The sequence below is a fragment of the Asterias rubens genome, chromosome 6 (genome assembly GCF_902459465.1).
Source record: "Asterias rubens chromosome 6, eAstRub1.3, whole genome shotgun sequence".
NCBI lineage: Eukaryota > Metazoa > Echinodermata > Asteroidea > Forcipulatida > Asteriidae > Asterias > Asterias rubens.
This window is the reverse complement of record NC_047067.1, coordinates 17234897-17251734: the sequence shown is the minus strand read 5'-3', so window position 1 is coordinate 17251734 and position 16838 is coordinate 17234897. Positions and strand designations below refer to the sequence as shown.

At 39.3% G+C, this 16838-nt stretch overlaps 1 protein-coding gene across 4 annotated transcripts; it reads right to left on the bottom strand.

The window, feature by feature from the left end:
* Positions 1 to 204: 204 nt before the first annotated feature.
* LOC117291144 lies at positions 205 to 15241 on the bottom strand. Of its 4 annotated transcripts, none has more exons than XM_033772688.1 (4): positions 15082 to 15241; positions 10245 to 10442; positions 4538 to 4682; positions 205 to 2033 (listed from the first exon to the last, which is right to left on the bottom strand). In XM_033772688.1, exons 3-4 carry the CDS (start codon positions 4652 to 4654, stop codon positions 648 to 650), a joined length of 1503 nt encoding a protein of 500 aa, XP_033628579.1. In that variant the 5' UTR covers positions 4655 to 4682; positions 10245 to 10442; positions 15082 to 15241; the 3' UTR covers positions 205 to 647. The 4 variants fall into 4 exon arrangements, with proteins under 4 accessions (XP_033628579.1, XP_033628580.1, XP_033628581.1 ...); XM_033772689.1 differs by lacking the exon at positions 15082 to 15241 and adding an exon at positions 14778 to 14800; XM_033772690.1 differs by lacking the exons at positions 10245 to 10442; positions 15082 to 15241 and adding an exon at positions 8926 to 8949.
* Positions 15242 to 16838: the final 1597 nt, after the last annotated feature.

Here is a 16838-nt window from a genome sequence, read left to right as displayed (position 1 = left end):
GACACTATTGGTAATAACTCAAAGACTACTCTTCACAGTTGGTGTATCTCAACATATGCATAATATAACAAAGCTGTGAAAATTTGAGCTCAATCGGTCGTTGAAGTTGCGAGATAATAATGAAAGAAAAAACACGCAGTTGTGTGCTTTCAGATGCTTGATTTTGAATAATCAAGTAAGGTTTTATGCTAATAATTATTTTGAGTAATTACCAATACATGTAGTGCCCACTGCCTTTAAGATGATGGTTCCTGAAAAATATGTCAAATGCAGTGTAGGACATGCTGTTGATAATCACAATAGCAGCAGTCTTCTACAACATGACAATATGTCGGTGTCCCTTGAACGAAGCAAATGTCACGTATTGACTTCACAAACAGAGAGATGAACTCCTTCTAAAAATGTATACATTGTGTCAGTTCTTATGCAGTACCATCTTTTGCAGTAACACCATATGTACGAGAGTAACATGTAAATTTATACCATTTATAGGGTCGGTCCCAATCGCTAGTAGGTAATCATTAACCATAAGGGGTAGTAATATAAAGTCATCGCTTGGAATCAGCGTTACCAACACACTGTGGATACTTCTTCAAAAATACTTGAGAAATGTTCTATTTATGTCGACTGTAAAATACAATCCTGTTCTAAAGAACACCAGACATGAGTTCAGGTACTTTCATCACTGGCTGGGTTCCTCTGACAAACTTAGTCCTTGTGCGGTCATACTTCAGACAAGGGCTGTGGGTCTGACCAGAGGGCATATCTGTGTAGGCTCCCTGTCCCATATCATGACTCTGATACATGGAGTGAGATGAAGATGACTGGGAGGTACCCTCTCCCCAGTAACCCTCCATAGAGTCTCTGTTATGCCGAGGTGTGTCGTTACTAGGTTGTAGGTTTCTGTCTTTGTGCAGGTAATCTCTCCATTGGACAAGCCCTGGAGAAGAATGTCCCCGTGGGGTGAAGCCGTGGGTGTCCATACCCACCTGCAGGTCGTAGCTACTGTCTGAGAATGTGGGTGAGGCCCTTGACGCCTTCTCTGAGCTTAGTATCGGAAACCTACTTGAGTCTGAAAGGTGTGGAGGTTGATCAGAGTCGCTGCTTGCTGCAGATGTCGGTCTTTCATACTGTGCTCCAGTCCTTCCTGTTCTCTTATGAGAACTAGTTGATTGGGTTGTGGCAGAATGTGGCCTGTTGGGCCACGGGTAGTTCTCATCCAAAGTCAGTGGTGAAAGTTTGTCGCTGTTCAGTTTAATTTGGCCAACTGACTGAGATCGGTCTCTATGTTGTGTCTCACTTGCATTACAGTTGGTGTAAGTGTTTGCTTGCAATGCTGGATACTCGCCCAACTCGTCCTCTGAACTCTGAACCGGTGTCTGACCGTTTCTAGGGTCTTCCCGGAGCACTGGACGAGTTGGATCAGATTCAGGGATAGAGTATATTCTCTCTCTGGGCTTTTGGGTTGATCTCCACCTGCCACCAGTTTCCCTCGAAGATCCGTTCTTCTTTGGCGAGTCCACATGTCGATGTCTTCGCCTCATCATGATGTAGGCATCTTCGTAGGTTGAGTTTAATCCACTCGTGTGGTCAGTAATGTCATGATGCGTTTCACTGTTGACAAGCTGTGGAGCTACCTCATAGAGAGTCCGAGTAGCATTTGGAGTAGTTCTCCCAGAGCGCTCAGAGCTCACACTACCAGACCGTGAACCTTTCTCATGCATCCCCGCTGACTGCGGCCTGTATCTCCCATCAAGACTTTGTCTAGTTACCATGTCGCTATCACACTCAACGGAAGCCTGGTAGCCGGATTCACTGTCTCCATGTGAGGAGGTAACTTCACTGGCCCTGTTGTACTCATTGACGTAGCTGGGCGTACCTACCCCTGAGTCTGATATGTCAGCCTGGTGATCGTTGTGGAGAGGTTGTTGGACGAGCTGAGAGGCGTCATATTGCCGCAGGATCTGCTTCAATTCCCGGCGGATCGACTTGATCTCCTTGTGAATCAGACGTTGGGCTTCTTTAATACTGTCCTGTTTGGTAGAAGATAAGATAAGTTTAAAGACTGGATAGCCCGTTAAAAAAGTTCAACTGAAAATTACTTTATTGATGATGATAAGATTGATCTAAATAAGACACTGGACACTATTGGTAGTTGTCAAAGACCAGTCTTCTCACTTGCTGTATCTCAACATATGCATAAAATAACAAACCTGTGAACATTTGAGCTCAATCGGTCATCTAAGTTGCGAGATAAGTTGTGTGCTTTCAGATGATTGATTTCAAGGCCTCAAAATCTAATTCTGAGGTCTCGAAATCAAATTCCTGGAAAATTACTTCTCTCTCGAAAACTACGTTCCTTTAGAGGGAGCCGTTTCTCACAATGTTTGATACTTTCAACAGCTCCCTATTAGGCCTACTCATTACCAAGTACGTTTTGATGTGCTATTAATTATTTTGAGTTACTACCAATAGTGTCCACTGCCTTTAACCTACACAGTAGAGATCAAATCCATGTCCTGAAAATGTGTATTTTGAGTTTTGAAGTGATAACAAACCATTAAAGTCACTAGTCTGACAGACGTGTCTGGGAAATGCAAAAATTGAAGTGCGAATGCGTAGGCCCTCCTATGCCTTGTAACCCTCAAATCGAGGTGCTAAAAGCCCTTTAGGATTGAGTGAAGGGTATTCACAGTGTGATCACAGTGTGTTAAAAAATCTCAAGTTGCAGCAATGGCTGGTGGTAGCATGATAGCTGAAGACGAACAAAAATGACAATGTATTTGTGATTGTCTACTATCAGAATAGCAGAATATCATATTAAACGTGGGATCTTTCTTTTTACCGTTTTGTGTAAAAAGTCCATTTCCGACTTTCTTTTATTCTGATTCCAGAACAGCAGCTTTTTGAATTTCTCTGTTTACTATGCAGTCGAAAACTTCCTCTCAAGTTGTTTTCTCGAATGTTTTGCTCGAATGCTGTAGATGCTTTGAGTGCCATTTTTATGCCGGAAAGGCAAATAACTCCGTTCGCAAAACAGGTCACTTGCTTTTCTGCTTTTAATAAATAAAAACATAGGCCTACTCTAAAACGTGTCCGATTTCGAAACTAGGAGAACTTTTTCCTTCTAAACGAGATAAATACAACTTATAGCATCCCGCCATTAAATACTCGCCCGCCATTTGTGTGCAAATGCGGGGGATTTCACAAATTAATAGTTAGGACAATAGTCTTATCTTGAGTATTAGCCTTAAGTTTGTAATATCTACTTGAACTAGTCCTCTTTGTGAAATCGACCCCAGGTGTCATAATGGTTAATAACATTTAAATTACCATTGACTGAAGAAAATTGATTAAAAAAGGCGATGTCAGACGAGATTTATACACAATTCGTTGTATGTGGGAGTGAGAGGGGAGGGGGGGGGGCACACCGAATGACTAAACTGAAAGGGGTCCCTATTTACGTAATGCCCTGGTTCCCAATGCCCAAAGCTGTTTACTCGTCCTTTGCAAACGTACAAGTTTTTCTTTTGATCGCCCATACAATAATGCTGTACCTTATTAGAGCACAATGTGCGATTGTCATGACCCCATTTAACTGTCGAAAACCCCTCATCCCTAATGCTGTTGCGGATTCATGGCGGTAAAAAAAGAGACAAAAGCTGCCATCGAATTTCAGAGCTAATCTGTTTACGTTCGGGGGTTTGATAAGACACGCGATTATTACTGCATAATGCAATGTTTGGACACTTGAGGATGATGAGATGATGGAAATAATCTCTATTTAGCGGAGGTTACACAGCACTTTGAGCACAACCAGATATCAGCACAAGTTGCCATAGCACAAGTGAGCTTAGCATATGTAACACCGTTGCTTTGCTTTGCACATTTCCCCATGCTTTGTGCAAGCAAAAATAGCTACATGTGGCTATACCGACTTTTGACAAAATTACTGGTTCGTATTCGTACACAGCTTTTGCAGCGTATCCATATAGTCTTTGAAGTTTTAAAAGCGAGATCGCAAAGGTGCACATGGAAATAAATTAGAAAAATAATAATAGGCGTGACAAACAATAAACAGGCAAAAATTAGGGTTTGTTTGGGTTTAACTTATTGAAAACTTAATTTTGATGGTTAAGTCATTTGAACAAAGCAAAGAATGTTAGTTTGAATATAAATTACTTGTTGTGGCATTTGTGTCGTTGAGCAAAGTATTTTAACATTAATGTTCGAGAATTAGTACCGCTATAAGTGCCACATAAAATATTCCAAAACACTTTTGGTGGACGAGAAGAGGCTACACAACCCCGGTGTTTCTGGTTCACATTATTCAAGCACCACTGTTTGTTTCCTAAGCGAGCACCACTGTTAATATTGAGCTACAGTTAATTTAACTTATGGAGCATCTTTTGATAACATAATATTTACGATGTCTGTGTAACGATTAAGATATCCTCATATCGTGACTTCAAGAGAGATCGTGACCGAAGTTTGGAAACTCACAAAACGTTTTCTATAGGATTATACGCAATCTGACCTGTTCATCTCGCAACACTATGATCAGCTCATCGTCGGGAATCTCGTCAAGGTCTGAGCTGGTTTCGTCCCCATTGTCGCCTTCTTCGTACTCGCTACATTCACCGGACCACGCCATAGAGTACCATCTAGGAGTCCACTCTTGTCTAAAAGAAGAAATAGCGACAATACTTGTTGGTTAATTTAGTCAAAATACCTTCAACATTTCTCATAACACTCAATGTGACTCTTGGTTTCATATTGACACTGCCATGGTGTGGTATTACCAAAGTTTGAATCCTTAACTTGTAAAGAAGATTCAGTCTTTGCCTCAATCTGTATAAAACGAAAGTCAGTATTTATTACTGTTATTATACTATCTGGTAGCGGTTCCCAGCAAGAATCAGTATTCACAATAGGGCCTACATGAAGTACCTCTCGCACAAAACTAAATTTGTTGAATAATTACAAAGTTATCTGAGTTCGAAGATACCTTTTACTTTAAAAAAATATTAGCTTCAAAGAATACAGAGCTTCGTCCAAAATTTCGAAACTTATACATGTAGAAGTTCTCTTGGGTGTACCGATACAGGGATGCAGGCAACTAAACTTCACCTTTTTCTGAAATGGCTTTGGAATAATGCCGGAACCAAACTAACGCAGAGAACGCCTCAAGTGACGGTGACACCATTTCCCTGGTAAGGCCAAATAACAAACAATACCAGTTGATCGTCCGGATTTTTCAAAAAAGAGGAGGATGAGGGCCCTATTACTTACTCTTTACTAAAAAAAATTCAAGATGGCCGCTTAGTATTTCAAATCAAACAGACCACCAATTCTTCAGTTTGATTCGACCGCAAACTTATTTACCTATTAGTTGCGTGAGGACCTGTGTTAACACTAACATTAACAGGGTCGGATAACACTAAAAAGATTTGCTGGTAGGCATTCACTAATATTGTTTTATGAAACAGACGGTTACAAGTGTTCGAGAGCATCACGTTAGATTCGGGAAAAGCTCATATAGGCCAGTCCTTTTGAAAAGATTGATTTAAAAAAAAAAAATCGAAAAATAATAAATAGTAAACAAAAAAGGATGCGGCCCCCAAAAAGGAGGCGGGCGGGGACGATCAACTTTTTTCGATCGATTTTTTTTTGGGAGGGGGGGCCTAATTGTCTCAGCATAATTGGGCATCACATGACATCATAAGCCACAGAGCTCGGACTTTCTGCAGGCATAATTTGTACACAGTCCAATGGAAGAATGACGAACTTTATTTTTTACGGTATTTCTTATGGGAATGTGCTGACTGTTTTTGTTTATCAACTTTTGATTTAGAAGAAAGGGGCATCAAACATGTTAAGTTGTTATTGTTGTGACTCTTGAATGATGTGGACATTATGACACGTATAATATAATATTACTTTCTATGCGACTAGTTTTGCCTCCAGTGAAATGCCCTGGAATGTAGAACAATATATTATTTAGAACAAACTCATAGAAGGCGATTATACCACTCTAACAACACTACCCACTTTGATGCGTAAATAAACTCACTAACACCTTGGGGAGCGAACCATCATGCGCTCTGCAAAAGTACTTCCACAAAAGAGAAGGAACCTTCGACTGGATTTAATGAGCTATAATTATGGCAGTACCCTATGTAGCTGAATTTATTTAACAGTTTTTGTGTTATGACTGTCTCAGGTGTATGCCACTGTATACAGTTTGAATCCTCGTGAGGACTGGTCTTGTTATCTTAAGGCTAAGTAGATAAAAGCTTCAGAATTCGATCGACAAAACACTTTCAACGCCCATCTGAAACCCCGTGTAGATGGACCCATAGAATGATTGATCTGTACAAGTCAATTGGGACTCGGGGCCATGGAATTCATTATTGATGACATTTTGCTTGACGAATTGATCTTCCACGAAACTGTCTTGTACCATTGGGACACAGTGGTTGGATTTGTATTAAGATTTTCTCAAAATCGCCCCTTAAAATTAGCAAACTTCAATGTTCAAAGTTTGCGAGGATCTCTGAAACAGGAAACGCGGTGTCCGGAAAATATAGATGACGAAAGTTACACAACAACTTTAACAACAATATCCAATGTTAGAAACTCCAAGCTATTTAGTTTGTAAGAAATGTCTGTACTGAAGTTGAAGGCGAGTTTGCCAAGTTAAGTATGAGTTTGGAAGATTCGAGTTGACTTAAAAAGTAGGATACGAGTTTGCGAAGGTCCAAAGCTGTTGTTGCGACGGTAGTTTGCGAAGGAACGAGATTGACGCTTCATTCCGTTTCATCGCATCTGTTTATTTTCCACCCTCATAGGTACTTTGCTTTTTTGAAGTGGAAAAGTTTCCGTATGGCGCCACCACTTTTTCATTCGAAATAAAATAATATAGTATCTAATTTACCTGATAGATATATCCCTTTTTGTAAAAATGAGTGAAAAAGTGGTGGCGCCATATACGAAAAGTTATCCTTTGAAGTACACATTAGAACAAGTAGTTAATTTTTTACATTCAAGGCGTGTGAAACTTCTCGGAAACTTCTCAAACAGACTGAACTATTGATGTATTACTCAAAATGACCCATAACTCAATTTAAAGACACCTCAATTTTAATACAAGAATAATAGTTTCATACTCTCATAAAAGAATAACGACAGTATTTATGACACTTGACACTATTGGTAATTGTCAAAGACCAGTCTTCTCACTTGGTGTATCTCAACATGCATAACATAACAAATCAGTGAAAATTTGAGCTCGATTGGTCGTCGAAGTTGCGAGATATATGTAAGAAAAAACACCCTTGTCACACAAAGTTGTGTGCTTTCAGATGCTTGATTTCGAAACCTCAAAGTCAAATTATGAGGTCTCGAAATCAAATTCGTGGAAAATTACTTCTTCTCGAAAACTATACGTAACTTCAGAGGGGGCCATTTCTGTCAACAGCTCTCCATTGCTCGTTAGTATAGGTGAGTTTTTATGCTAATAATTATTTCGAGTAAATACTAATAGTGTCCACTTCCTTGTGTGAACAAATTACTGGGTAATGTGACATAATACCCTTCCGGTCAAGTAATACGTGAGTAAACTTTACTTATTTAACGCACAGATTGGTCGGAAAATTCGATGGGTCAAATGGTCAAACTTACCTGTAATTAATGTCGAATATTCCTCAACAAAGGTTTATGTTTTATTTATCCATGGAACCAATAAGCGGTTTTTTAATGTCCATATGAAGTATATACGAAAGTTGGTCTCCAAATATTCCTCAAGTCACAACTCTGATGTCAAAAGTCGTCAATTTCTCGTTGCAATTATACCCTACATGTGTTGTCTCAATGGTTCACTGCCAGAACTTGCACCCACGGTCACCACATGAAAAAAACCTTCATCCCAAATTACGAAGTATTTTGCGAGTCATCCCTACCGTATATAATGCGCCCATATACCACCCCGAACAATTCCTTTGTCACTGCTCGGAGTTCTCTGTAATGCACACACAATTCAACTTCATTCGGCCATTCTTCTGGATCGGCTTGACTTTTTGGGAAAGTCTTCTCACTCGTGACGACGAACTCATTGACAACGGATTAAGACGAAATTAATTGGCATCCATGCAAGGATCGGAGCGATGTTTGTTGTCATTGCACGAACAATGTAATGCCGAGCAATATGGACGAACAACGTTTGCGTGTTTGATGTTTGAACTTCACACAGGTTGTGGCCTAATTATGAATCCCCTTCTTACCCGAATATTATTTTTACATTACCATCAGGTCAAGCTTTGCTGTCCATAAAGTCACAAAGACGAAATCTTTTTAAACGTATCTCACAAAGACTGCAAGGGTTGACAGTCAGGTCATAACTTTACGAAAAATATGCATGATTTCACGTATTTCGAAAAATTATTAGATAAGAAATGTTTTATAGACACTAGTTACAACAAACAAACAAGTGAACTTTCGGGTACAACCTTGCATATACAATTGTTTGGGTATGACTCTCTTGGCTCTGAGAGGGGCTCCCGTGGTCTCGATGTTCCAAAAAGTATACTAAGCTCGTGTTCAGATCGGAGCTACAGCGGGTCTGTTCAGAGCCAACACTGATCCCAAACAGCTTCATTCGTGGTTGTACCCGCAAATAAAAAGAAAACAAAAAACCTAGACCTATATATAGTTAGTTTGTTTATAATCCACACCATGCAAAACTTCAAATGTCACTCTTCCGTCATATACTGCAGCATGAAAAGTTCTTCTTTTAAATCCGAAATGTTGTCAAACTTGTCGTTACATTATGTCCCTTTGTCAAATAAGGATGTGTCAAACCTTAAATTTACAGTGTTATTTCAGAGACAGATAAGAAAGTGTTTCGTGCAGCCTTGAACAACTTACCTTTAAAAGAACTCCAGTGGTCGAACTATCATTTCAACGTATCAATTCCAACGAAGCAATCACGATTTCAAAACAACATTTATTTTAGTGAAATTGTGCTCCAGTTTCAAACCTCATGAAGTAAGGACTTGGTGGTCCAAGGACTTACGCTGAAACGTTGGTTTTCAGGTATCCAACCTGCACATACTATAATCGATCCTTAACGGCATGTCAAGATGACAAAACAAATTACCAACTACACTCGTGTCAAGTCACGCCATTTAACACAATGTTTTCCCAGTCAATCCGGTGAGTAAACTACATAGCAAGCAATTGTTAACGGGTGATCGTTGCACCCGGAGTAGCAACTGAGTAAATTTGGTCTTCAAACACTGAAGTCGTCTCACCATCAATAAGTCACTCTGCTATGCTCCGTTACATGTAAAAAGGGCTCTTTTGACGGTGGGCAAAACAACTTACACGAATTCAGAACTCAAGAGAAAACCGGTTAAACAATACAAATTTCCTCTAAATATTCCCAATCTGCCGAACGCAGAGTATTTAGAAAATTAGGGAAATTTAAAATGAACATTGTGAGGTATGAAACTTGTATGAAAGGAGGTCCCCTTGAAAGTGACAAGTAGAAATGAGCAAATATTGACACTACTCAAGTGACGGACAAATAGGCGCCAGAGCTGGCTACCAAACTATTGGTCACTGCAGTCGATTGTACATGTATCGGGTACAATGTAGCAGGCCTACCTGTACCTCCAAAAATATCCGTGAAATCTTACGGCATTTTACCTGGCACCCTAGCTGACAGGTAAGGAACCGTAAATTTCACGGTGGAAGTTTGTAAAATGTGCCTCAATAGGTAGTTTGCAAAACTTCCACCGTGCAATTTACGATTCTTTACCTGGCAGCTATAGGGTGCCAGGTGAAGTGCCGTAAATTTCACGGATTTTTTTGTTACAGTGTTGGTATAAGGAATTTTTATTGAAGATGGTGAGCTTTAAAAGAAAAAAACACCTTCAAGTGAGTGCCAACTGAAACTTGACTCAACGTGACTCATCGCCAATGGGATCAATGTATATAAATGGGATCAAAATAACGGGCCTGAGATAGTGCCAGACCACCGTTTTGAGATCATCAATAAATTTCGTCTTGTTCGTTTTCGTGTACAGGCACGTAAACGATCACAGAACTGGCCTTCTTCCCAATCGAGGTCATCTTAAACCACTGTTGCTGCAGAATAGATATCTTCATTCAAACCAGACTAAATATACTCCAGTGCTCTTTTCCCCGTTGCTACAAACTGATCAATCGAACATGAAACTCACCTGTTTGTGATGCCAGCTCATGGCATCAATCGAAGCCCGACAACTAGATACTGCTAATGGTTCCTATGATATCGCTCTTGTCCCTGATGAGACCAACGCGGTGTCAATGAATCCGGCCTTGATGTCACCGTCTCTTTCTATTATTCACAAAGCTGTCTCCCTCACATGTGGATATCTAAATTTTTACCTGTCAAGTACCTGAGAATTCAGACATAGAATATGGGGAATCACTATTGAAAACAAGTGTCAACTGTCAAGAGTACATTTAAAAACTTGTTGTAACCATACAACACGTTTCAAGGGCTTGCGAGGGAGGGAAAGCAAGCAAACATTGTATACATACAAGAAAGTTATAAGAATGATGATAATCAATTAAACATTCTTGTGAATGGTCGCGTTGGGAACACATATAAATTGAAAACTTTGAAGCGCAAATTGAAAGATCTACTTCAATCTTCAAGTGACATGTTTCTTCCTCGTTAAAAAAAACCCAGAAATGCATTTAAAAGTAGCCGGCCCCTCTCAGCAGATCATCGTGTGTTGTTTGCCATCATTCTTAACATGACGACTTCCTGGCGAAAACAGCTTTCTTATTTTTGTGCTGTTATACTCTTATACAACATGGGTTTTTTATGCGAACGGTTGTTATGTTCAGACATAATTTTCTTACCATTTAAAGACATACACCGTGTATGTAGGCCTGTGAAGAAATGTCTGAGTTACAAGTCTGTTTCGAAATTTGTACCCCGTGGTGTGATTGGTCGTAACCAATAACTGTTTCGGATGAATTTGCATATTAGTTACCCACTGGTCAATTACCAAAATTGTTATTGGACAACAACGGTGCCTTGAGGTTGTGTCCGAATTGGTGACTGATCACTGCGTCATCAGGACGTCCTTAGCAACGCCAATCCGGATACGGCCTAACACTACAGTGACGACTGAGCCATTTGCTAAGGGTTTGGTACGCGTTTGTTCCGTTTTTGTCAAAGTTCCTGAATGATTACAATCATTACAATAAGTTATCAATTAAGTTACAATAAGTTATCAATTACAACTTTAATTGTTGTAATTTTGAGTAGCCTGCAGTGCTTCATCAAACTTTAGTATTACGCGAAAAATAACATTTTAGACCTATAGCCGATGGTAAAAAATGAAACCTTCTTCAGAACCGATTCACAAAATCTTTGAACAAAAAATTACTGTTGAAGTCTTGTGACGGTAGGCCTACCCCTACTTTTGCAGTTAAGCCATGTTGGTACTATTTATAGGCTACATACACGGGTTTCTCAAAAAGTACTCATGAAATAACTATATCTTTTGGGCCCCGACCTGCTCGTAAAGTTGAGGGTCATGTGAGGAAAGTTTGTTTTGAAAATATAGCTGTTGTTACGGCCTCAACGTTTCGAGATCATCTACGCTTCAGATACTCTGTCGTTCTCAAGACGAGCAGCGTGTAGTATTCCAATCGTCGATACCAAACACGAGTTTTATATGTCTTTATTATCCACACCTTGAAAATGTAAATCTGCAAATAATCATAAGATGGTATTCAGCAGACGACCATTGCCGCACATTATTTACCGTCGCCCTAGGTCTCTAACTGCACCTCTCCATTTCTATTCTATGAAAGAAGCCCTTCAAGTCCCCCAGCTTTGGAGAGCAAGGACTGACATACAACGCCTCATCGCAAGCCATTGTTACCAGGTCTTCAAAGCTTTCAGCAACTTAAACTGTTTTCAAGCCATTAAAAATTTACGCCATCGTTCAGCCCTTAAACCGCCTTCTTTTATCCTTCATCGACTGGAGTGGCTCCCCCTACCCATGGAGGACCGGAGTCACATCAAAAGCAATCCGAGTCAAAAGCAGATGCCCCGTTGTGTTCTTTTGTGTAGAAGAACGAGAAGCTGTAGGTAGTCAAGTAGTGTCCCCAACAATATTGCAACCCGCGCTGTGATGGGGCTCGGCTGGAAATATTGATGCAGGAATGCACGTGTGTTGTGGTGGTGTCTTTGCTGCGGCCTATAAGATTGGCATAACTGCTTGTTACAACATGGAGGACCTCCATGGTTACAACATTTTCAAACAAAGAAACAATATTTTTTTCTTCAAAGCCAAAAGTATTTATGACACCGTGGTCACACTATCAAATTCCTTTGAATTTGACAAAACTTTTCACACCGAACTGTCAACTAAAATTAATACACTAGGCCTAAACCAAAACTCTTGTTTATATATGTGGATAAATTATGCCGTGTCATTGTTATGATGAATGACATGTTATCTCTCACCTTGTGTGTAATAACATATTTCCGACTACGATGAAATAAAACCTTTCTTCTCGAAGTTGTGATATGTTTCATATTTCGGCCTAGCCGTTTACGGCTCTACTTTTTTCCGTTTCGCCAGAGGTCCACCTTCTTATTACTGCAGAACTGTGACACAATATGTTTTGTTGAAGATCAGATCATCAAAGTGATATGAAGATATTATACCGAACCTTGTCAGACTAAATTAATTGTGTCATTAAACACAATGCCTCTTTGGTACAGTCATTTAAATTCCAAGATGTTTGGTCACTCAAATTACCAGTGTTTCTGACGACTTAGTTATCCATAGCAACAGCTAAGTCTATTTTCTATAGCAACAGCTAATTCTATTTTCTCATGTGAGGGTTTTTTCAAATTTGTCTTAGTAATTTTCCTCAAATGCATAGCGTGTTAAATCAGGGAAGGTTTAAAACATTTAAATATAGTGTATGATTCCTTATAAGTTTATCTTACTTTGTGTATTTTGCCAAACGTCGTTTGGTCACATTAAAAAAAACTGTAAAAAAAAACATATAGGCATACTTTACAATGCTTGCTTGCAACATAAATTTCAACGCAGTTTGCTCAGCGGTTTACAATGGTGTTATAAAGTGAATTATTTTGTTAAAGACACTGGACACCTTTGGTAATTGTCAAATACCAGTCTTCTCACTTGGTGTATCTCAACATATGCATCAAAATAACAAACCTGTGACAATTTGAGCTCATATGGTCGTCGAAGTTGCGAGATAATAATGACCCGAAAAAAACTTGTCACGGTGCACACGAATTTGCGTGCTTCAAAATCTAATTCTAAGGTCTCAAATCAAATTCGTGGAAAATAAATTCTTTCTCGAAAACTGCGTTACTTCAGAGGGGGCCGTTTCTCACAATGTTGTATACTGTCCACAGCTCCCCCATTACTCGTTACTAAGTAAGGTTTTATGCTAAGGTCTCAAATCAAATTCATGGAAAATTACTACTTTCTCGAAAACTGAGTTACTTCAGAGCGAGCCGTTTCTCACAGTGTTGTATACTATCCACAGCTCCCCATTACTCGTTAGTATGGTTTCATGCTAAAACAAATATTTTGAGTAATTACCAATAGTGTCAACTGCCTTTAAGTGGAAAATAGTTTGTAAAATTGAAAACAATTTTTGTTCCAGTTGTGCTTTGTTGCACATCATGTTATCTTTCAATTTGGATATCCAGCCATTTTCAAATGAACTATTCACTTGAGTTTGTAACGAATCTAGATTTTAACGATTCGGTGCCGTTACACTTCGCCGTACCTGTGCCACTTCGTACACTGGACACTTCGACGGTACCTTCTTGCAAGGTACGAAGTGACTATGGACACTTCGTATCTTCTTACGGGACACTTTGTACCTTCTCACCCTTACAAGACACCTCGTACCTCAGACTAATTCTGGATTTATGCACCATTTTCTAGATTTTTGCAAAGTTCACACCACGAAAAGAGTAACTAATGACACGTTTTGACGGTGTCTGGACACTTCGTACCCTGGACATGAAATGACTTTGGACACTTCGTACCTGGGACACTTCGTACCTTCTTACAAGACACTTCTTCTTACAAGACACTTCGTACCTTCTCTCAAGACACTCATCCGTACCTTCTCACAAGACACCTCGAACCTTCTTACAAGACACTTCGTACCTTCTTACAAGACTTCGTACCTTCTAACAAGACACTTCGTACCTTCTCGAAGACACTTCGTACCTTCTCACAAGACACTTCGTACCTTCTCACAAGACACTTCGTACCTTCTCACAAGACACTTCGTACCTTCTCACAAGACACCTCGAACCGTCTTACAAGACACTTCGTACCTTCTTACAAGACACTTTGTACCTTCTTACAACACTTTACCCCACTTTACATGTTATATTGAAATGACAACTAATGGTCTGTATAATCATTGGGGTTACCTGTTGCGCTTTGTTAAAAAAAAATAAGCGATGGTAAAATGTTATAAATTGTAACAAAATGATATGCTAAATGAATTTACTTGTCTTTATGACGCTGACCATGACGACTGAGTATGGAACCATGGAACTGGCGACTTCTTCATTTCCATATTGATTGTGACAATTTTGTCAATATGTTGCCAACATGACCTGTGCAAATAGCTCAGTCACTACTTTATAATACTATTTAAAAATTCCTGTTGTTCTATTTTAAGATGAGATACAGATTTACCTTTCAAAACGGCACCAATGGCTGCACACAACTCCATTTATCTTGCGGAAGTTCTTGTTTTATGTACGAACCCTTTCTAGTTTTTGTATGGCATATTCTATAGCACACACCATGGAGGAACCCTCAATACACACACAGGTTGATAGAGAAAGGTCCTTCCTATATGGTTGCTGTACCGAGATGAAGGTAATTTGAACACAAAAGCTACACACATGACACACAAAAACCTACACACATGAAACAAGTGTAATGTCAATGGATTAAATAAGTAGAAGTTAATACCAATTAGTTAAATAATACTTACAGAAGTTGAAAGTTGATATCGGCCATTAACTCCTGCGAAACTGTTCCTCTACTTCAAAAATTGACACGCGGTGAGCCACACGTAGCCCTCCGGTTTTTTTTTAATCACTCAGTGCGGTTGTTATTGATAGGCTACTTGGGCACATTAATGTTTTGTTTATGTCTTTTGAAGTTCACTCACGGTAGTATGGGTCTTGTTTAACACTTTGGTTAACAATTAATCGGTCTAGTTCTCTGTGGCGCTGTTTTAGCAACACAAATACAGAGCACGCTGAATGGCTGGCAGATCGATGTCATACAAAACGCACAAGGAATAATCTATTGTGATCCAATAAGCCGCGTTGATGCTGTTGGATTTCCAGTCCCAACATCACAAAGAAACCGTTTGATTAAAACAACAATTCACTGGAGTTAGAGATATCAGCTGTTCAGCTTGATCGGACCTGGTTCTATTAAGACTTCCACGTGTAAATTACATATTTTACCTTCCATCAAGTAAAATGGAACAACTCGTTAGCATGAAATGACCCATCCCATGTGTATAGTCATTACTCCATGGCGTACCACACTCGGCAGACAACAGCCGCCTGACTTCGAGGTGTTTTACTCCGAAAGCCAAAGCCCATAATTAATCCTTTAATCTTGACACAAAGAAGAGCTGTCGTAAACAGTTAATGATCATCAGCTAGCAGTGACACATGAGTCCATGCACTGTGTCCTTCATCCCCTCTGTAACGTTACAAGCTTCATTAAGCTTCTTTTTGCTTTGATGCTATGCGCAGAAAGCGAGCTGGCTGAAGTTCTACTTCCATTCTACACTTTCGATAAACAGTCATGTCCAAAGCCCACACTTCGTGTATCACAACTTCTATATAAAATAACAAACCTGTGAAAATTTAGGCTCAATCGGTCATCGGTCATCGGGAGAAAATAACGGGAAACCCCACCTTTGTTTCCGCACGTTTCGCCGTGACATGACATTGTGTTTAAAGTCACCTGGAAATAGATTTTTTTTTTCTCTTTCAAACATAAGAGTATATGCTTACGAACAATAAAACAATTTTTTTAAGTAATTGTTTGTCACGATTTATATGTTTAAAAAATATATAAAGTTGTTTGGGGGGCTGACTCCGCCTACCCCTTTTGTGACGTCAACTTTGCCTGCAATGCGTATAGTAAACACACGTGCAAAGTACATGTACGTCCAAGTCGTGAGTTGGTACATTTCAAAAAGTGTTTTTCTGCATTCAGCAGCAATACACCTGGTCGGCATTGCCGGGAAAAAAATGTGTGTTTACTCTACGCATTACAGGCAAAGTCTGCCTCGATTGACGTCACAAACAGCGCCCTCTCGGGTCGGGGTCTACTCTTAAATTTGTAAATAACATAAGAACTGATTTTTTTTAAACCTTAGTTAACTGTTTATTCACATTCCACTCATCAAAACACATATATTAGTGACAAAAGCTTTATTTTGAAAAAATACCACTTCCAGGTGACTTTAAAATAAATCCGTAATTCTCGATGTTTTCTCAAAAAGTAAAGCATTCATGGAATAATATTTCACTAAGAGAAGTCTTTCACCATTACCTTCTGTAAACCATGTAAGTTATTTGTAAATCTGTGAACTTTTAATTATTTTCTGTACGAAAGTGTCCAATAGCTTTAAGATATTCTAAACGGGAAAAGTCATTTCTTTTCATTTGATGAGTTCCATAGTGTTCATACATAATTATTCATAAATACCTCGGACAGTTT

What these genes read in the sequence shown, in the direction of transcription:
- LOC117291144 (XM_033772688.1), bottom strand. Translation starts at nt 4,654, where the DNA reads ATGGCGTGGTCCGGTGAATGTAGCGAGTACGAAGAAGGCGACAATGGG. An exon ending in TAGTGTTGCGAGATGAACAG is followed by an intron (nt 2,034 to 4,537) that starts GTCAGATTGCGT and finishes TCTACCAAACAG; the next exon opens with GACAGTATTAAAGAAGCCCA.